Below are 22,520 nucleotides of genomic sequence, written 5' to 3'. Positions count from 1 at the left end.
TGGAGAGCCACATACAAACTGCCCCCCCTCCATACATACTGGAGGAGAGGATTCTGACCAGAAACCAGCACAGATCCCTGAGTAAACACAGGAAAGGGAACACTGCTGATATATCAAAATGTGGATCATGAGACTAAATGAATCCATCCCAATGGTTATAGAACCATGGACACAAAAAAATGGAATTTTGGCAAAAGGGCATACTGGAAGGGCACAGAGGAAGAATTTTAAACACATAAATAGCAATGGCTAATCAATATAAGCAGAGTACATAAGTAACACTTGTGTCTGTGGATGCTATGGAGATTTCTTAGTGAGCTTCGTGATGATGAGTGAGTGATGCTGGAGTTGCTGGGGTCTATGTGGAGTATCTATCAGTATCACTATTTTGCTTCTGGTTTCTGCTGCAATTATGCTATTATCTACTTTCCTGCTTGGAGTATGTAGGATTGCAGCAACATTACACTGGTACAGCATTGGCTTATGGCCATAAGATCACTCTTTAAGTTACCTTTAAGAATCCAGTGATGAGAAATGCAGTGTTTTTTGAACTACTTTGTTGCCCTTAGAGAAAGACAAAACTGTAACCTTTTTTAAAAAATCAATTCACTGCAAGGCTCATGTTCAGCCAGTAACTGAAACCCAAGGTGACATTAGAAAAAAATTGAGGCAATGCACAGGGAAACTTTCAGCCCAGCAGTATATCCGAGGAAAATGAAAAGTTAGTCCACTTTTAGTCATTCTACAGATATCGCTATCAGATGGTGGGGATAAACTAGTGATTTATCACATAATACTGAAATAATATTGCTACATAAGAAGAAGGAATTGCATTTTTATAGTATGTACTTAAAAGGCACTTGGGGTGTCCAGCTGAAAAGTGGTCACTTGCCTTGTCTGCTGCAATGCCATGTTTTTATATTGTACTTTTTTTTGATGTTTCGAATGGTTTTTATGTGGATTTTATTGTTGTAACCAGCCCTGGGATTGTGAACTGATAAAGGATGGAATAGCAACCAGTCCCAAATAAATACATTAAGCAGTTGTATTCAGCCCCAAATGGCTTAATTAATTCTAAGCAGCCATTATACTTACGACATTGGTAAATCTGGTGGTTTGCTGTGGTGGAGGGATTCTGTTCAGCTACACTGCCAATTTGCATTACCAATTGAGGTGGCAGTTATTAGGTGATTAGCTCTCTGACAGGTACTGTGCTCATAGGCCTCAGAATGAAGTGTGCCTTTGCATTTTCTATGTAGATTATTCTTCATTATTGTGAAAATAATTGCATTTGCTTTACAGAAGTCAACTCATCAGCACATACAAGAAATAATGGTCCAGCTGCTGCGCACCATTAACAGGGCTGTCATTAGAATGGGAAGAGATGACACCTTAATTGTGAGTAATCGGTTTTGTAAATACATTTCACTGCTAGAGCTCTGGGCACACAAGCACCATTAGTGGAAGATGTAGAACTAGCAGGCAATAGCCACCCTGGCATGTTTGAAGGCTGCAGCTCCCAGAGCAAAGCCCATCAGTACACAGCCATCCTGCTGCAGGCAGAGGGAACTAGCCAGTCCCCTTCCATTGGCCTGTCCAGGCCACCTGCCACTTGGCTTCTCCCCTCTAAGGCCAGCATTGGTGCAGCTGGCAAAAGTGGAGAAGGAGATGGTGATGTCCTTTCCCTGGTTTCCTGAGTTCATTTTGTTTATGCTGTTGGAGTTTCTAATGCTAACTGCCTGAGGTGCTTGTTTTGAAAAAGAAAAGCAGGATAAAAGAATACTAAACATTGTGTGGCAAATAATTGCACCTGGACAAATGAACAACCACAACAAAAATCCCTAGGAGCATATTTTGCCAACAATAAGTGCTTTCCCAATTTTTGGGTGACCTCATCTACTTCAGAAGGTAAGAGATAATTGAGAGGTTTAGAACCAGCGTTGAGTGTTCTTTATCCTCATAAGGAGGCTCTTGGGAAGGTACGCTGACTTGCCTGACCCTCATCTGTTATTGGTTCCTTTACAGCTAACAGTTTAGCTGTAGCAAAGAAGAAATCAACCCTGACAGTATTATGTATTTGGCAGATCAGAAGATACCTGAATAAAATGTTGATAGCTAAGCATTTTATAAAGACAGGAAGTAAGCACACTGTTGAAAACAGGGTACTTTTCAACAGAACTTAAGATACTTTGCAAGAAAAAGGTATCAAGATCAAAATAACTGTGCTATTCCCCCTCTCCCCGTGCAGCATCATTTGATATAGTTGGCTGTCAAAAAACGATTGGCCTGGCAATTTAAATGACAGTACGGTATCTGGCTGCCAGTTTGTTTGCAAATGTAAATACTCCAAAACAGCTGTGCTACAAAGAGTGTTGATTCCTGTGCATTATTCTTCACATTTAAAAGCTACTTGTGTTCAGATTTGTTCATAATACAATGCCACTTACAGACCCCATGTGTTTATTTTGTGTTATCTATTGTGTCCATGGCTACCAGACGATCGCTTTTGTCTTGTGGCATCATAATGATGTCAGCTTGATTCCAACCGAGTTAATGCCTGCTTTTCATTGTGTGTTAGATTTCAAGCAGTAGAAAACATATATTATTAACATCATCTGTGAATGTTTTTTTGTATGAAAATGAGATTGTCCAAACTCAGCTTTGTTTTCATATATTGGTATAATAATTTAAAAAAAACATATTTTCAATTTTTAAGCTTCTGCGTATAAGGTGGTCAAATCAACGTGGTTCAACACCAAAGGTGCCTTTAACATGTCATTCTTCTTCCCATAAAAAATTCCAACCACAATAACTTGCTTCAGAGAATGATGTACAATGCTGCCCTCATAAATTTTAGCTGTGAAAGCTGTCTCAGCTGTGAAGTGAAAAAAAAGTGAAGCTCCCTGTATAAAAAAAACAGACTGTCAAAGAGTGATGTTTTATCTAGACTGGCATGTGGAAGGAGTACTTATAGTATCAAACCACACAATAGACACCACTGAGAAATGAACCAAATGGCTACCATGTCCTAAAGTAGGCATGTAAGCTGACACTTGCTTAGTCATTTGTGGAGAGTCAAAATACTCTCCTGGTGAATAGGCAGCAGTCCAGCTTTGTTTAAGTGGGATATAGTTTGGCTTCTTCTCTGGTGCATAGGCCTTTTATGAGACCTGGCAAGCAAATATACTTGGTGGGCGAGTCATTTTTGTGGACTTCTTTGGAAGGTAGTCATATATTAATAATCATACTTCTAGAGCACTTTCAAATACTCCAAAGCAACAGTGGAAGACAGGTGAGTGTTTTTATGCTAATTTTGCAGATGAGAGTCTGAGGGAATGGCTTGCCTAGGACCACATAGTGAGCTCATGCAGAGAACAGGAAACTCTGGGGACTTGCCAGTTCTCAGTTCCATCTCTTAGCTGCTATGCTACATCAATTTAAACAATCCCATGGTTGTTGGAATTGTCTGCAAATGAGTTTCCCCACTTATTTGGTGCCTACGCCCTCACAAACTGATGCATTTTGTTGTTGTTGTTGGAAAAAGAAATGCCTGTCTGAAGGGCTTTATAATTTTGCATTGGATAGATTTGCATTATCTTTATGATGAAAGCAGCTGTGAGGTTATATTTTATATAAAAAGTGGGCTACAACTTACTAAAATGATTGTAATAAATAATAAAGAGCTGTTTTTCCAGTTCCACAATAGCATATTTTAACTGGTATAGCTACAGCTGGAATTAAGACAAGTAGATGATATTTGATATTGCCTCCAGTGTGGAGAGGAAAGACTCAGGAGGACTGTGATGTTGGTTTGCTGCAGTTCATTCAAAGCAGCCATTTACATCTACCTGACTAAGGACTACAGGGGCTTGTTTATAGATCACTTACAGGTCTCACCTGCTTCTGGCTGGAAGTGTTTCAGCCTTCTAGTGCTTATATATCGCGTTCAGTGGTGTGGTTGCTTCCTGCAGTGGCTGTGTCACACAGGCAGCCTGCATTTCTAGGTCAGATATTCCTGGCTTAGGCCTGTTGCCTCTCATTTGCATTCTTAAGTTACTTGGCACTTCCTTGGTGCCAGGAAGGGTGCCATACATAATCAAAGTGGCACTGGGCAACCTTTTCAGCAACACTCCTAGATTTCTTATCCTTAACATCCTTGTACAAGTACGCATATGTACAGTTTATCTCTTTCAGTGTTCACCAGCTTGGTGAGAGTTTTATGGTCATTTGTCTTTACTTTTTGGGTGACTGCTAAACAACAATACAGTCCTCATAATTGTTAAAACGGCATCCATTAATTCACTGCCACAGAAAGCTTTTCGCCTAAATATAATCTAGCAAACTCAATTATGTTTAGTCATTCCCACATGATATACAGGAAGCCAGGAGCAGGGCCCATCCTAGAGCAAATGGTGCCCCAGGCAAGGAGCATTCTTGGGGTCATAGGCAGCATTCCTCCTCCTCCAAACACAGCGAGTTGAGTTGATGCCAAAGAGCTCGATTTTGGTCTCCTCTGCCCACAACACTTTCACCCAGTTCTCCTCTGGGTCATTCAGATGTGCATTGGCAAACTGCAGACAGGCCTGTACATGTGCTGTCTTGAGCAAGGGGACCTTGCAGGCTCTGCAAGATCTCAGTCCTTCATGGTGTAGTGTGTTACCAACTGTTTTCATGGTGACTATGGTCCCAGCTTGGGACGCGGGTGGCGCTGTGGGTTAAAGCCTCAGTGCCTAGGGCTTGCCGATCGAAAGGTCGGCGGTTCGAATCCCCGCGGCGGGGTGCGCTCCCGTTGTTCGGTCCCAGCGCCTGCCAACCTAGCAGTTCGAAAGCACTCTCGGGTGCAAGTAGATAAATAGGGACCGCATACTAGCGGGAAGGTAAACGGCGTTTCCGTGTGCGGCTCTGACTTGCCAGAGCAGCGATGTCACGCTGGCCACGTGACCTGGAAGTGTCTTCGGACAGCGCTGGCCCCTGGCCTCTTTGAGTGAGATGGGCGCACAACCCTAGAGTCTGTCAAGACTGGCCCGTACGGGCATGGGTACCTTTACCTTTATGGTCCCAGCTGCCATGAAATCATTGACAAGCCCCCCACCCCATGTAGTTCTGGGCTGCTTCATCACCGTTCTCATGATCATTGCAACTCCATGAGATGAGATCTTGCATGGAGCCCCAGACCAAGGGAGGTTGACAGTTATTTTGTGTTTCTTCCATTTGCGAATTATTGCACCAACTGTTGTCACCTTCTCACCAAGCTGCTTGGCAATGGTCTTGTAGCCCAGTCCAGCCTTGTGCTGGTTGACATCCTTGGACAGGTCTTTGGTCTTGGTCATGGTGGCTACTTTGGAATCTGCTGCATTGATTGCTTCTGCTGACAGGTGTCTTTTGTACAGGTACTGTAATGAACTGGGATTACAGGTAAGACCTCTCCCTTACAGCAGGTGCTTCTAATCTCAGCTCGTTCCTTACAGTGAAGATACCAGGTAGCCTGACATCTGGTTGATTGATAGGGGATCAAATACTTATTTCACTCATTATAATGCACATCAATCTCTGACTTTTGTCTTCTGGGTTTCTGGGGTTTTTCCTGTTGTTATTCTGTCTCTCACAGCTACAATAAACCTACCATTAAAATTATGGACTGGTCATTTCTTTGTCAGAGGGCAAACGGGCAAAGTTAGCAGGGGATCAAATACTCCCCCCCTCACTGTACGTACTTATATTCAAATGTGTGTAGTATTCCTTCTCAAGTACACCAGAGGGTGGACACGTATGGGGTAGGAGTGGGTCAGCACTAGCCTGTCTGAACTCCTGTCTGAACGGGCGGGTTGGTTTGGTTTGAACTGCCCATAATTTCTCTTGCATATGCTTTTTGTTAAACAGTTACTGCTGATGTGCATCTGCCTGAGAAAGGGAAGCGGATAGCTTTCTGATGACTGGCATATCCAGAATCGGGTACCCTAGGCAGTGAGTGGGGCTGACTAGGAAGGGCAAAACCTCAGAAAAGAAATCTGCAAGTGGTGCGACTCTTTCAAAAATAAGTTGTTTTGATATGGAGACAATTATAATGAAACTCACAGGATTTGATAAGCAAGGAAATTAATAAGGAACCCTATTGTGTTAATTTTAGTTGCTTTATTCTAATGGTAATTGTGCTTTAAATGCTGACAGATAAGCTGTGCTGAGCAGTAGGATTCTTCTTATTTTATGCATTGAGATGCCATGAGATACCCAGCAATTTGCAAAGTATCTAGGGGGAAAAGTATACCCCTGCTGCTTATCAGATTTTATAAAGTAACCAAAGTTAAGAATCTGCTAATATTACTCTCTGAGACTTGAAGTTGGTAGAGTAAGAGACAAATTAATTGCAGGAACAGACACTTTAAGCATATCTTAAAATGAGGAGTCAGCTATAGGAAACTTTCTTGTGAGTTTGTCTCTTTTCTTGCTTCTTGTGGCTTAACTTTTTATTTTATTACAAAAAAGATGACTCAGATTTGTGACTCACACGCCCCTTTAACCGCATGATTGAAAGCCACTGAGAGACTGAACTGTTGACATGTTTGATATTGTATCTGTCTGTCTGTCTATCTTACTTTATATTTACTCATATATTTAATTAACTTTGGTAGGTTGCTTTGGTGTTTTTGAGAAAATGATGAATCTGATTTTAAGAAATGAGAATGCATGATTTTATACAGCAAGGACAATGTTAATGAACTGGGTAGCTGTCGAGTGAATGCTGGAAAGAGGTTGCTGTTGGTCAGTGACTAAACCAGGGGTGAGAAACCTGTGGCCCTCCAAATGTGGTGGGACATCAGCTACCGTCTGTTCCAGCTGGATGCCATGGATCATGGAAGTTGTAGTCCAATAACATTTGGAGGATCAGAGGTGCCCCCATCCCTGGACTAGGCACTCTACAGCACCTTTACTCATGCTTTGGCCCTGTGTGTAATACTTTACAGGTTCAGTAGGCAGGGAGGGAGGAGGTTGTAAAGTGCTTTGTTTTTTTAAAAAATAATAATTGGGGAAAGGTGAAGTTCAGTTTCGAACGCTGACTAATAACATCAGCTGTGAGACTAGGAATATATTTTGTATTTCTATTTAAAATATTCTGTTCAATTCATTACAGTGCATATTGTGTGGTAACTGAATCTCTTGGTGTTTTGCCATGTTTTTCTTTGTTGTGAAAGAGTTCTTTTCATAGAAAGTAGCCAGTCTGGTAGGTCTATTTGCTTTACTCCACATACTCAAGAAACTCGTAGGAAACATGATTAAAGCAATCCGCCATCAAAACAGCTCCATCCAGATGGCTATTTAACTGATTGTGAAAGAAAGGCATGAAAAATGAGATATATCTGTAGGCAGGTGGCCAAATGGCAGTGATATAGTGATGCTTACTACCTTTGAAAATGTATGAAAGCCCATCCGATGCACACCTAAAAAAAAAAAAGGTGTGTCATTTTCAACATGGAGCTGAATCCTGACCAGATTTTGTAAAACTGACCTTGGAAAATTGATAAATAAGTGGGGAAAAGACCAGTTGGAAAACAAGAGTTTTGCCAGTTTTGAGTGAGTGCCTTGCCTTCAGTCACCATAAACTCTGCTATCAAGTTAGAATCCGGAGACAGAAAAAATATGTCCATTTATTGCAAAAGATATTATGCCAATAAAAGAATCTAGAAATATACAAAATAGTATATTTGATTAATACATTTTATCAGGAAAGTAATCTGTATTGGAACCTGCTTATTTTCCAAGAGTTGTCACTGTGGGTAGGAGGAATAGGTATTTATTATACTGTAGGAGTACATAAACCTTTAATTAAGATACTGTTCATAGAAGATTGACTGTGGTATTCTTAAATTTTTCTTCCAAAAGTTCACTTTCCTCTGTAAAGCAGAGTAATTTCAAGTACAGTAGTTTAAGAATATGTAATATGTGCTATACAGTATTTTACAAACATTCTCACTTAAGTACCTCATTTCACTTTTTTTTTAAAATGGCAGCACGTCATGTATTTTCTGTATACAGTTAGTGTTACTGAAAGCTATCCCCAGCTTGCAGGTACATACAAAGGAAAACCTTCTGGAAGGCATTCCAGAGGTGTAGACTGTCATCATACACAATACTTTCTAACATAGTTTTTAAATAAAGACTTTTAAATATATGTAATCTAATTCTCAATGCTGAAATATGAGCATAGTGTGAACTGTCAATAAATTTTACTTATTTGTAATGTTGCATCAAAAATCTAAATAACAAGTGGGGTATGTGTTTGTGAGCACCATCCTTTTCCTGATGCAGATTTCCTTCTAAAGCCCAAATAACACATGTTCAAAGCAAGAGCCGAAGAAGGGCCTTGGTGGATCAGACCAAAGCAATCTTTTCTATGATTCTGCTTTCAGCTTGACCAGCAAGGTGCCTTTGGAAACTCATAAGCAAGGTATAATGCTGCTGTCTGTACTGTTAACAGATGGTTGAAATACCTGCTCACACAGCATATATCAGAGGAAAGGTAAAGCCTGAATTCTGAGCCTCTCCCTTCCAGAAAAAGGTGACAATTTCAGAGCCCATGACACCAAACATTTGCAGCAGGCTGTGTACATTGACTTCATTCAGCATGTACCACCCCATGGATAACTGTAGGTACTGGGTTTGAACTGCTATAAGTGGCACCCCCTCCCCTCCCCAAGGTGCATAGTGCCTAAACCAGTCATGTTATTTTGGCACTGAGCCATACCCCCCCCCCCAAGAACTGGCCACTGTACTTGGAAGGAAAAAATACTAATAATAAATTAATTGTGAATAAACAAACCATTTCCTGCTATTTCATGACACTCATCTGTCTCAGTCTGACAAATGATAAGACCAGGCCTGTGATTGAATGCAGATGTGGAACTTTCTTCTGCATGTTGCTTATCTCTGCTGGATCAGGACACCCGTGTTCACATTAATAACATGTGAACTGGTCAGCTGTGGATGCTCAGTCTGTGACCTTGAACATAGGTTGCTGCAGATCCTGGAAGTTCCTGCAACTAGTTGTCCATATATCAGAATGTTGCTGTAATGCTGTGGGATAGAGGGATGGAAGAACACATTCCAGTGTTTCCATAAAGGGAGATGTGGTGGTAATGTTGAAAAACATGCTCACGTTAACATCTGAACTTGGCATCTGTGGTCCATCTTTAAAGGATGCTGCAACACAAGGGTGGGTAAACTAAAGGCACATCAGTAACATGGATCTCATGGCTGCAGATAACTGATATATTTTGGTGCTTGTAATTCATATAAGTCCATTATCATTTTAAAATGTAGCTCTCAGTTTATATCTGACAGGCATGCTAAATGATGGTGCAATATTCTTCCGGAATTGGTTATTCCAAATGGTGGAAAGTAACATTTTAGCTTTAAAATCTTGGTGTGATCTAAGAAACACATCTTAGAAAACTTGATTTGGGTCTCATTTGTCTCTCTTAGCATCACAGAAACTTACTTCTGTAGCCACGAAAATGAAAAATCCTCCTCTGCCAGCTCTTAGCTGGTCATGTGCAGCGTTATCTGTTATCAACAATGTGACGCTATCCTGCAGTTCACAGAGAGGTATCCAGTGATCTGTTCCTTTCCTGACTCCCAGCATTCAAGGAACTCCTGCTCTTTTTAGAAGCCACTGAAAAATGTTTCCCCCTGGTGACAGGAGCTATAACATTGGCACTTACCACATGGATTGGACCAAGCACATGGAGAGTCTCCATGCCAGTGCCAGCAGCCTCCAGGAATGTGCACCTAGGAGCAACCACACAGGGAGAAAAGGGAGGACATGCCTTAGTGTTTTTCTTTCCTTCTATCAGTGTTCCACACAGCTATCTTTTCAGGAACTGGTTTACAACCCAACACTGTGCAATGCTATGTGTGCCTAAACCCATTAAGATAGGCTAGGTTATAAATATTTCTGCCTAAGTTAACCTTTTGTGCCTTCATGACTTATCAAAGATAAGTCTTATCTTTTTGTTTAAACTACAAGTCCCCTGGACAGGAAGTGCTTTGGCCTGGATCCTTTGATCAATCAGTCAGTGTAATGAAGATTATAGACAAAAAGTTCTTCACTCCTGCCTCCCCTACTGCAGATGGCTGTACCTCCTGAAAAGCCTTCCCAGAGAGAAGGGGTTCCAGATCCACTGTGTATGGGGCTCAGGGTTTCCCAGGGGAAGGGAGTATGTCCAATTCTGGACATTTCTCCTTTCTCTAGCAGCCCCCTGTGCTTATCCCCCATTGCTCAGGAGGGTTCCCCAGACATCCAGAGAAACTGTGCAGGGAAGAGGAGGAGGAGACAGCAAATTTTCCTTCTCCGAACTTCCTTAACTTATTTTTAGGATCCAAGCCACCATTTGTTGTTTCAGAAGAAGCAATTTCCCCCTAGTTCAAAGTTACTTTGAGTAGTGCAGAGCTTAAAAAAAAATATCTTATTTGTGTGCTGTGATTAAAATGGAATATAACAGTCCCAGGGTGTTTTCCTGAATTATAGTTAAATATTTTATTGTATGAAAGATCTGGAAAAATCTGGTTCTCAACATTTCCCTACATCAGCATTTATGCTGAGTTCTAGATTTATTTAGAAGGAACACCTTTCTACAATGTGAAGGATGTTAGGTGCACTTTGGTACAATTAATACAGAGTTGCTATAAAGGAGTTGGTCAGGGAAAATAAGCTATAAAATCTGAAAACCAAAATCTGGCAGCTTCAGAAATTCTGATTCAAGCTAACCAAAACAAGGAATGGGGGACCCAAATGATTCCATCATGCCCAAGTTATATTCATGTGATGGAATTGCTAAGAGTGTCAGATTCAGAAAGAAAACCAATGTTCCATTCATTTCAGAATTTTAATATGAAATACCAAGTTTAGCTGGATCTCTAACTATTTTGTTCCGGCCTTTTTTGAGATGGAGCTTTTTATGTATATTAAAGTAGGCACAGCCCTGACTTACAAGCACCATTTCCCCCTTCAGATTTAGACCCAGTTCAGATGTTGCATCCAGACCATGGTTTGTCTGAATGAGCATCACGGCACACTGCATTTGCCACAAACCAGGGAGTGAAGGAACAAAGCAGAGTATGTGAAGGAAGGGTTGTTCATATTTGAAGTCCATGCAGCTGGACCAGCCCATGCCCATACCCAGTTCTTAAGGCTTTCAAATCCACCAGAAGCATTTCTTTTTCTTTGACTTTCTTCTTATTTCCTGTTTCTCAGGGACTGGATGATCAGATGGTTGCCTTTGTAGAGCCACTACAGGAGGGCATTCTTTTACTTCATCCAGTGTTTTCAGAACCTGGTGAAACCTCCCTTCCTGTTGTCTGAAGTCATATTCTACACTACATAATGAAAACAGGGAGAGAAATATGTTAGGGGGTTTTCAAGTATGCATTTCAAGAAACAATTACGTTTGACACTTTGCTTGAAACGCTGCAATTCATATGGTCAGTCAGTCTAGAAATTGAATTACTGAGCTAATTGACCTGGCATGTTAGATTTGAAATAGAAATTTCTTCCCATATTTGTAACGAAGGTTCTGGATCTATGCATGTTTGTGTAAAATCTGATTTGTATGTGAAGAGATTACCTTAAAAAGAGTTCCAGTTCAAATTATTGTAGTTGGAGGCCTTTTTCTTTTAAAATATTTCATTCCAATAGCAGTTGAGGCAAAGATTTTGCTTTTCTGATTGCTTTCCTGTGTGCTTAAAACTGCTTTAGTTAATCTGACAGATGGCCAAAGCTGTCAGTTTCAAGTAGGCAAATAATTATGCAGTAAAACTTATGAGAAGGATGTAAAAATAAATATCTTGCCATTTCTCTTCTGCATACTTTATTCATTCTTATTAAATGGTGTAAAAATATCTAATAAAAATATTTTTATTGAATTGAAAAGGGAGCAGTCAGAGTGTTGTGGTAAAATACAAATCAATTAAATGTATTTAAGATAGCAGTACATTGTTTAAATGCTTTACATTTTTAAATTTACATGTTTCCAGATAGCTCAGACTGTAATCAAATGGGATGTCAAAATTTAACCACTTTGTATGTTGTTGTTTAGGTCTCTTTCTTTTCTTCCTCTTTTTTTAAAAAAGGCCTCCCTCCAATTGCTTGATTTCAGATTAATAGTAATAATAATTTCAGATTAATAGTAATAATAAACAAATAAATAAAAGCAATTTAATTTAAAATTTAGTCATACGAACATAGGAAGCTGCCTTAAACTGAGTCACAACAGTCTCTTCCAATTCTACCCAGAAATGTCAGGGAATGAACATGGGGCCTTCTACATTCAGAACAAGTTCTTTGTCATCAAGCTACAGCCCCTTTCTGATCATTCATTAATCATGTGAATTTTAAGTTGATCTATCAAGATTTAATAACTCTGAAGCAAGAAGCAAGGTGTATTTGCGTTGTAGCAGGCCTAACCCTAAGAAAAGACTTTGCCTTCTATATGATGGGGTTGGGGTTTGTTTATTTATTTTCTGAAGATGGGACTTGCCGTCTGCGGTTTTTATAAGTACCAAGTACTAAAACAGCCAATAGGCTTACTGGGTTAAATTTTAAGTTTTTACTGTTAGTGTATAAACCCCTAAATAACTTTCTGAAGGCTCCCCCTATATTCCTGCACCTTGGTCATCTGTGTGAGCCTTTCCTTGTGTTGTCACATATGTGGTGGCTCAGACTAGGTCCTGCCTAGCACGCACTTTGTGGAACACACAGCCCTTTGAAGTTACACAGGCTGCAACATTGTAGATGGTGAATTGGATGCTAAAAACATTTTGTTATTTTTTTAATTTTACAGGCTTTCCCAGAAGGATGAATTGACCTTTGGGCTGTATCTGATTTCTCTTTTGAGAATTGCTTTATCCATTTCAACTTGTTGCATTTTTGTTGTTATATACTTCTATGGTATGTTGGAATGTTCAGCCGTTTATCAATATTCCACACAAATGAAAACATACTGAAAATGTTTAAAAAATAAAATAAAAACCTGCTGCCTCATTAATTGTTTAAGGCATCAGTCCTATACTCAAATAACTGGAAAAAAGCTTCACTGAAGCCCAACTAATGGGTAGATCTGAGATATGCAGGGCTCAGGCTGTGAAGAGTGGTCTGACTTACAGCTGATAAATATGCCACAGAGTGACTTTCTGCTTGTTATCCAATTACCTTTTCCAGTGTGTTGCCATTATCTTCTACCCATTTTAATTTGTAAACTTGTAGGTGGTTGAACTCTGGATTTAGGCCTAATGTTTAGCTTATAGAAACATTCAGCAACAAAAGGGAAAATGCTTAGTGTTTCCATCACATTATGGTGTGTATCCAGAGAACCATTGTCAGAATTCCATTGGGAATTGGGCTTTCCCACCTACCAAGAAGTCATCTCTTGTGGTTGGACAATTCTCTCACATCATGGCGATGTGGTGCAGTGGGGGTGAGGGAGAAATTGGGGTAATCAGAAATCCCTGCGTGAAGTGGTAGGGGTTTTTCTGTTTTTACCATATCATGCTGAGGTTCTGCTCTGTAATATTAAGGAAGAGAAACACAACTGATTTCTCGATGAGGGATTTCACATAATATGCAATACAACAATATGACTTAAAATATCATGGAGGATAAATCTATGATGGTACTACAATGACTGTGCAGTTTCCAGCTTTCAGAAGTACCAGTTGCTGGGTCCTACTTGTGAGCTTCCCAGAGGCATTTGGTTGGCCTTGTGTAGAACAGTAAACTGGACTAGTTGAACATTTGATCAAATCCAACAGGGCTGCTGCTATATTCCTATGAGAATAGAGCTTAGAATATGCCACCCACATGAATAAAAAGGTATTATGCAATTTCTGCTAATTTAAAAGAGTTGCTATTACTAAAGCAGCTGTACATCCTAACACTAGTTTGACTCGGTTTGTCTCTAGCTCTTCTTCCCGCTGTTCATTTTTCCTGCACCCAGGGACTGCTTTGTGTTGCTTACAAGGCACTAAGTTAAAATGACCTGCAGACCTAGAAATGTGAGGTGCAAATTTTAATTGGAAGATTAATCAATTAAAGTGTTAGCTGATTTGTTGAAAAGGGCCAATTTTAATTGGTCAGGCCAAATTTAATCAGTGGAGCTGTGATTTAAAGACCCATTTGTTTATTTTTTAAAAGGCTATTTGACTGTGGTGTCTTGCTGTAATAGGCAATGAAACAGAAAATAAGAAAGATGACTTTCCTTTTAATAATGTGGCAGCGGTTGTTCATTAAGTTATCTTGAATTTCCTTCAGTATCTCAAAAGGCACTTCTGGTTAGCCTTTGTTTACATGCAAATATATTTAGATGTAATCGGCTGAAAACATATGATCTTTAATTGTTTGACAACCCACCTAGAAAAAGGTTCTGATGAGAGCCGTGGTTCAGTTATTTTCTATCTGGCTAGATGTAGAACAGTCCAAGTCTTTCTAATTATTCTTACCTCATAAAAAATGAGCAGTTTTTTTTGGGGGGGGCAGGATATTCTATCTGCTATGGCCCTGGAACCCTCAGACTTAGTGTTCCTGAGCTGATATGGACCCATTAACTATCTCATCCTGAGTAAACACATTGACATGAGATTCTATGTGTAGCCCCAAAATCCCTTAGCATTTGATCTTTGACGATTAGATCACTGTCTCTTCTGAGGATAAAGACCCTGTTGTCTAGGAAGAAGCCAGTGGCAGCACCAAAGGCCCTTTAATTAGTAGGGTCTGGATTCTCCAGACCAAACTACTGAACTCTGGCAGCTGCAACAAGCCAGGGCTGAGGCAACTCTATTCTTTCCTGCCCTTAGGTGCTGTTTGTGGTCTTGAACTCTTGTTTTTGGTTTTTGTTTGTTATTATTTATAAAAGATTTTATTGGACTGCAAAAGTATATGTCTTGTCTCTCTTATCAAGTTGTACAGTCTTTTCTACAGATCAGTTACATTGGTTATGAGACATTAGTGTTGAGTACAGTATAAAGAACCTTTGGTGCTGTCTAGGGTCCTGAAATTGCTCTATCATGAAGCTGGTTTGGGCAGTCCCCTGAGCCTGCTTTCACCATCTTGCTTGCATGTCACCCAAATGATGGAGATTGCTGTGGATCAGGGTATTAATGAGGCAACACCATCTAGAGCAGAATGGTTCTGGAGGTATTTTGGTATTTCTAGTACAGGCCTCCTTCACCATCAGTTTATTTTTAGTGAGAAATTATAGGTGCGCCCTGGGTGTAAGTTAGACATCCCTGAAAATGTGCTACTGGTGAATTGGAGAGAATGGGGTAAATGGTGGGAAAGGTAGACTTTTAATGAGCATTTTCGCCAACAGGGTTATTTTACTATGGAATAATAAATATGATACATGTTCACACATTAATGGTAGCTTTCTTGACCCAATATTAATATTGATATTAAATGTTGATAGTATATAAGAGCCTTTTGGAATAATGAATTTTTACTATCTTCTCTCTGTGAGAGTGTGTCACAAACAGTTCCCTCATCCAGTGCAACAGCTCAAAAGAGATCACAGATAAAAGTTAAAGCGATTAAATGCCATACTTGCTTTGCATTTGAAATTCAGAAACTTTGTGCTAGATTGCCCAGTGGACCATCAATGTTTGACCAGATGGCTATCAATAATAAGTATTTATCACTTGCTAAGAGTACGAGTAATCTTCAGAAAGAGATAAGTTGTGTGGGATCACCAGCATACTTGGTTCAGGAACAAGCTTTTAATTCTGATTCCAGTAGTTCAATTCTAAATGTAGTAATAACACGATAAAAAGGATTTTTATAAGGATTATTTAGATTACAGAGGTCTTCACTGTTGCTCGCTCTTCAGATGGGAACAAGCTACATACACCATCTGTCAGTATCATCTTAGGAAAAAGTTTTACAAAATGCACCCCTCCTAAAGAGGCCACATTTTCAAAACACATTATGATCCATCCACTTATCTTTTGGGATTTTGCATACACATAAGCAAAATATCTTAGTGTTTTCCTGCTTCCTGACTGGCATGTGTTGTCGCTGTTGTTGAAGCAGCTTACCTGTCTTTCATAGAAAACATTTCTAACTGGTTTATATCACAGCATAAGATAGGATATTTAAGTGCCCCAGATCTCTTTCAGACCACTTAGCAGATGATTCAAAGCAGTGTTAAAATGTATTGTTTTGCATTTTCTGCTTTCTTAACTTATAATCTTAATGCTTATAATCATAGAATAGTAGAATTGGAAGGGACCACAAGGGTCATCTAGTCCAACCCCCTGCAATGCAGGAATCTTTTGTTGAAATCACTAGACCAGTACTCTGATCTCAAGTTGCTATTTAACCACAGGTTGTATGTGAGCAACAGTCTATAACCAGAACACAAATGGACCATGCCACTAGGCACAGATAAGAAGCTATGCAGAGACATGATTGCAGCCTTCCTGATCAGATTTAGCAGATGATAATGTGATAATGCAACATGACAGTTGCACTTCACCCGTTCCACCTGTATCATTTTTACCCCCTCAGCACCTATCAATAGAAGCAACTTCATTATGTGGCATGAACAAATTCATGACAATCTACCATGTCAACTCGAAAGTTAGTCCTATTGAATTCAGTGGGGCTTACTCCCAGGTAAGTGGAGTTAGGATTGCAGCCTAAGTTGCACTTTGGAGGACTGTGCAAGAAAACTAAACACTGCAGTGCAGTTGTGAAGAGTAACATCATAGTACAGGATTCCCATTTAAGATTTGCCTCTATTTTAACAGGAACCCATGGCATTCACTGAAGTAAACGCATGCATTTATTTTAACACAAATATCCCACCCCCTCAAAAATAAAATAAAATAAAATAAATCCTGCAGGAAATCAGGGCCAGCTGCAGCTCACCACAGCACATTCTCATGTGATAGAAGGATGTAATGAGTACAAATTGTCAACTGTATAATAAATTTGTAACCTGGAACTGCTAAAACTATATTGGAAGAAGCAATCTTGATGATTCTGCCAGATGTAGGCACTTCAGATGGTACAAGATAAATTGATGTTTGGTTCACAGGACCTTTTCCCTTCACTTTGAATTGAAGAGTTGACATTCTGTCTGAGGCAAGCTACTGGCACCATGAATGCCAGTTTGTTGGGGAAACAAAAGTGGCAGGGGCCTATTGAACCTCATGACCTGCTTGTGGGTTTCTCATAGACATTTTCGTTGGCCACAGGGAGAAATAGGATTCTGAATTGACCTTTGGTCTGATCCAACAGGACTCTTTTTATGTTCTTATCTTGAAGGTGAACAATTTTTACTATTTCACTACTTACACTATTTCACTTTTGCGGTGCAACAGAAAAGTGAGCTCACAATTCGACAGTGTTCGACAGTTGAATTTGCTGCCAGGGAGGGTGGTGGAGTCTCCTTCTTTGGAGGTCTTTAAGCAGAGGCTTGACAACCATATGTCAGGAGTGCTCTGATGGTGTTTCCTGCTTGGCAGGGGGTTGGACTCGATGGCCCTTGTGGTCTCTTCCAACTCTATGATTCTATGATTCTAATTCATTAGAAAATGTGCCTTAGCTCTCAGAAATTTGGGAAACACTGCCCTAGTTTTTCACCTTGAGGTAATTAAAATTTTACTCTTAATCTCTGGGGGGGGGGGGGAGAGAAACCACACTATCTGTTTTTCTGTTTGCATTTTCTTTCATCTTAAATAGTGACCTCTTCCATCAGTATGTTTATTCAGTTAATGTAGTTTGAACCCAGCTGACTGTAAAATACACAAAAATTAAAATTTCTTAATTAAAAATATGCCCAAGCCAACTTTTTTTAGCTTCCTTCAGATCTTACATTTAGTATCCTTAACAATTCATACTTGCTACCCCTCTGAAGCTGAGATAATTAGATGGCAAATTCTCCCTTATGTTTATAGTAAGCATAATTGCAAGTCTTAAGGGTATATTCTTTCCTCTCTCATTAATGTGATTCAAGAGAAAACTATACTCCATTTTTGTTTCTATGGAAACGTTGACCCTTGTAATTTCAAAGTGGTACACAGAGAATTTAGCTGGATGAAGCATGTTAGTATCAATCGGAGTTAAATAATGCAGGGATATGTAATAAGATTTTTGTAATGTTTTGCTTCTTGGTTTTTTTTTTTAACCTGCAGTGCATTCCTGTGCATGTTTACTCAAGACTAATTCTCATTCTGTTTTGCTTACTTTCAGTGCAGAGTGCATAGCACTGCAGTATGCAATATATGTATTGAAGCACAGCTCTTTAAAAAAATATTTTTTATTGATTTTATAAAGAAAAGTTGTGAAGATGAAGCACGACTCTTGACTATTCTTAAGTCTTAAAAAAAGGTTGTTTAATTCCTTTAAGAAGACCTATGATCATTGGCCCCACCTAGTTCAGTGCGGTCTACTCAGATTTGCAGTAGCCTTTCAGAATCTCAGACAGGGCATCTGTTCCAGCCTTGCTACCTGAGAACTTATTTAAATGGAATTACCTGGGATTGAACCTGGAATGATCACTAACACCCCAGTCAAGTGTTTTGCCTGTAAAACATCCATGAGAGTGGGAAGAGCAGGGGATGAGCATGTTAAACTCCCCACACCCCACTCCATGGCTGTCACTATCAACCTACAAGTCACAGACAGTGAAGGTCTGAAGCAGGAAGCCTTCTCTGTGTAGTTCAGTACCTGATTTGAACAAATGCCCTGATTTCTCTTGAAATGTGTAAGGATTCTATATTACATCTCTAGCTAGTTTTGTTGTTTGTACTGGATGGGGTTTTTTTGTGCCTACTTAGTATAAGGTTGGAGAGGGAACCTCACAGCATGTTCATCACCTTCCATAAACAAATAATCTCAGAATATAATTTCCTTTAGCTGTTGTTGTTTAGTCGTCTAGTCGTGTCCGACTCTTCGTGACCCCATGGACCAGAGCACGCCAGGCACTCCTGTCTTCCACTGCCTCCCGCAGTTTGGTCAAACTCATGTTCGTAGCTTCAAGAACACTGTCCAACCATCTCGTCCTCTGTCGTCCCCTTCTTCTTGTGCCCTCCATCTTTCCCAACATCAGGGTCTTTTCCAGGGAGTCTTCTCTTCTCATGAGGTGGCCAAAGTATTGGAGCCTCAGCTTCATGATCTGTCCTTCCAGTGAGCACTGATTTCCTTAAGAATGGATATGTTTCTTGGCAGTGATACTGGAGTGGCTTGCTGGTTCCTGCTCCAGGTGAATCACGTTTGGTCAAAACTCTCCACTATGACCTGTCCATCTTGGGTGGCCCTGCACGGCATAGCTCATAGCTTCTCTGAGTTATTCAAGCTCCTTCGCCACGGCAAGGCAGTGATCCATGAAGGGGTTCCTTTAGCTAGTTTGGCTTAACTGTAGGTGACTAAGCAAACTTGCAGTGTACTTATTCAAATTTCCTATTAGATATGTGTATTCATTGTATAGTTAATAAGCAAATTGATTAAGGGTAAAGTCACACATTCAGTTAGTCAGCATCCACTATGGACCATTGCCTTTAAGCGCCTCCCAGCTTGACCCTGATTTTGGAATGTTTGCTTCCAAAGCATATAAGAGGCAATGATCCATGTTTTGCTTACTGTTTGTAGACTGAGGCTAGCAGTTTCATCTGGTAAGCTTAGTTACATGAAATTGTGATAACAGTTATTTGGTAGCATGTAAACCTCCCTCAATGCCAATGTATAATTTAAAAGCGACCTAAATGGTCTCAAGCTGTCTTGGTGACCTGTAGCCTAATGAGAAGAAGCAGCAATTCTAAGTATAAACAGGATGGGTAGGTGGGGAAGATAATTAAAATCACAGGGAGTCTCAGATGTGAAGAAACTACTTTGATTAAAGTTGGTTTATGCCCTAGAATATTTTTGTATGGTACTAGAAGATAAAATTAACCAAGAAAATGTTAGGCTAACTTTCAGTAATAAAAAAAATATAAAATTAAGCATAATTGAAGATCTCACTGCACAATATGCAACTTAAATTTAAAATAAAATAAAACCCAGATCCCTCCCTCTTTCCCAACCCACCATTCTAACACAGTTGAAAGGAGTAAATGGATCTGTTAGGTAGAGTTGAGTGGGACTGAAAAGGTCCATGAGTTCAATTCGTAGCCAGACATCCCACCTTGTTACAAAGGGGAGCAGATCTCCCCAGTACTGCAGATAGAAGTAGATGCTTCACATGATGTATGGCAGGGATATGGCCAGTTCGTTTTACAGTAATGAGCGGCACAATTCTCTGCCTTTTCCAGGTACTCAGACAGCAATATTTCATCTCTTGTGAAATAATCACTTTCCCATTGCGATAGTGAGTTCCGTATAGAATGTTGTTACATGAATGTTGTAGGCATTTGTTTTTAACAGTGGCATATACATAAGCTAGAAATAAATACATAAGTTAGACATAAAAACAACAAAAATATGGCATTATCTATCATAGAAATTGCAGGCAAGGGGAGATTTAACCAAATGAGGAGTGGCTGCACGGCAGGGAAAGGAAGGCTAGGACAGAAAAAGTGTGGGTTATCAAGGTTATTGAATTTTGGCATAATTTGCACAATGGGGCAGATAGTTGGCAGTCACATGAGCTGGTCAAAAGAGATGGACCTTAAGCCTTAACTCCTAGAATCTGAAGCAAGCAACAAAACTCAAGAGAGTTGTAGTTGTAGTTGTAGTTGTAGTTTGTGGCACTTGTTGCCTAGAAAGTTTCAACGATCCTGCAATAATACAGAATGAGAAAGAAGCATTTAACTAGACCACTGTTTTTTAGAGTGGCCAAGCAGATGTCCCTCATGGTCCCTTCCAACCTTATGATTCTATGTCCTAGATACATTTGGGAAGCCCACAAGCAGGACATAAAGAAAATAGTTCTCTCCAGCACTTTGTACAGGTATTTAGAAGCATACTGCCTCTCAACATGTGCATATATCTGCCATGTTTTTGATGCCCTGTATGTGGTAAAGTTCAGAGAATCAACACAGTTCCTTATAGGATACCTGGTCCTATAATTTTGAAGCTGACATTCACTGAATGTCTAAACTAATAAACTGGATGAGTTGTTCTAAGTTAAACTAGCTCTTTATATTATATTAAGAGGTAGGAACTAAAGCTTTCATGGTAGATGTCACAAAAGTACTTTGGTGCTTACGCTTCTTCCATAAACCGGCAGACAAGCAGTTGACTTTATTGTGTGCATTAAATAATGTGAGGCTTCAGAATGAATGTGAACATGCAAGATTATGGATCTATCCTATTTCCTAATACAGAACATTTTCTCTCAAAAATTTATAAGCTTATATATTTGGGGGTTTTTGGATTTCAGTGATTTATTTGTTCAGGTAGCTTGTGTCTGCAAGTAATTTAAGTATCAGATGATTGAGATAAATTTAACTATGTAAAAACTACAATAAAGTAGCTTTTTTCCATAATCGGGTTAGACGCTTCTGGAGAAACTTAGATTACAAGGGGCCTCTACCTTGGCTTCTGATTCACTTTGCAGCACAACCACCATGCTGGCACCACGGCAGTTTTTGTTCTCCATTGATGTATTTCACTTTAGTGTAGGCCAACCACAAGAACTGCTTTGTGGAGCTATGACATCAGTCATTTTGCTAAAGGGAAAGTTTATGCTTTAATTTCATAAAATTTATATATATTGTAGGAAAAACCTCAAAGCAGTTCCATCGTCAGATACACTGAGGTGAATGAGTGACTCAGTTCTGCAGTTTAAGTGATGGCTCTTGCTTTTCATGCATAAATGTGTATATCAGGAAAGCTGGTTGTAAAATTGTTCTAGTAAAATTGTAAATTTTTTTTAAGAAGAGGATATTGGTGACTGGAATCTGTCTCTGCTGGGTGCCAGTGTTGTACGGGACTTTACAAGCATGCTTTGCTAATTTATTTTTTATTCATAAAATTCAAAACAGATGTATGCAAATTAGAATATGGAGATATTGAAAATGAAGCAGGGGATAATTACCAAAGCAAAGCAGAAAACATAAAATTAAACCAATAGTGTAGCTGCACTTTTGCTAGATGATACCAAAATTCTGCATAGTCCAGCAGTCCTTCCAACTGTGTCAAGCCAGAAAACTGTCACTGTATTTGCATATTTGCTTCCTCTCTTTTAAGTTTTCACCTGTAATGATCTAGGAGAGGATGTCCTTTTATCCCATGGTTGCTAAATTTCTTTGTGCAGGTTTTTTTTTTTTTAAAAAAAATACAATCCAAATATATAGCACCTAGTAGATAACATCTGCTTAAATGCTTGCGTTGACAACTGCAATTAAGGGGAAGCAAGGCTTCTGTTTTCTGAAGCCATGTAGATCTCCCCATGCCATTTATTATTTCTATAGTGGTAAGCTTTACAATAAAAAATACAGCAGTTCCCACCGCTAGGCTTTAAAACCTCATCATGTTGAATTATTCTAGCCTCAGGAAGGCTTTCCACTAATTTAACCAAGACAAGCATTATAAA

At 39.6% G+C, this 22,520-nt stretch overlaps 2 protein-coding genes across 10 annotated transcripts in view; one reads left to right on the top strand and one right to left on the bottom strand.

Annotated features, from left to right (window-relative positions):
• Window positions 1-22,520, top strand: part of DOCK2 (dedicator of cytokinesis 2) — a 245,877-nt gene that overhangs the window by 81,253 nt on the left and 142,104 nt on the right. For all 6 annotated transcript variants that reach the window (XM_083430680.1, XM_083430685.1, XM_083430683.1 and 3 more), the window contains one exon: window positions 1,303-1,398. In XM_083430680.1, coding sequence (XP_083286806.1) covers window positions 1,303-1,398 — 96 coding nt within the window. The remainder of the gene's footprint in view (window positions 1-1,302; window positions 1,399-22,520) is intronic.
• The window catches only part of INSYN2B (inhibitory synaptic factor family member 2B), a 75,719-nt gene continuing 60,822 nt past the window's right edge, over window positions 7,624-22,520 (bottom strand). The window contains exons 4-6 of one of the 4 annotated variants that reach the window (XR_014508763.1): window positions 11,174-11,370; window positions 9,717-9,783; window positions 7,624-9,195 (exon numbers count right to left, since the gene is read on the bottom strand). Coding sequence is in view for 2 of the 4 variants with exons in the window: in XM_083430840.1 (XP_083286966.1) it covers window positions 9,591-9,783; window positions 11,200-11,370 (364 nt within the window). In the remaining 2 variants the exon portion in view is untranslated. Of the gene's footprint in view, window positions 11,371-22,520 lie in introns of all 4 variants that reach the window. The other 3 variants (XR_014508762.1, XM_083430841.1, XM_083430840.1) reach the window with 3 other exon arrangements.

This window comes from Podarcis tiliguerta (assembly GCF_965153285.1).
Source record: "Podarcis tiliguerta genome assembly, chromosome: 2".
Taxonomy (NCBI): domain Eukaryota; kingdom Metazoa; phylum Chordata; class Lepidosauria; order Squamata; family Lacertidae; genus Podarcis; species Podarcis tiliguerta.
The sequence above is the reverse complement of the archived record's forward strand: the minus strand, read 5'-3'. Positions and strand labels throughout refer to the sequence as shown.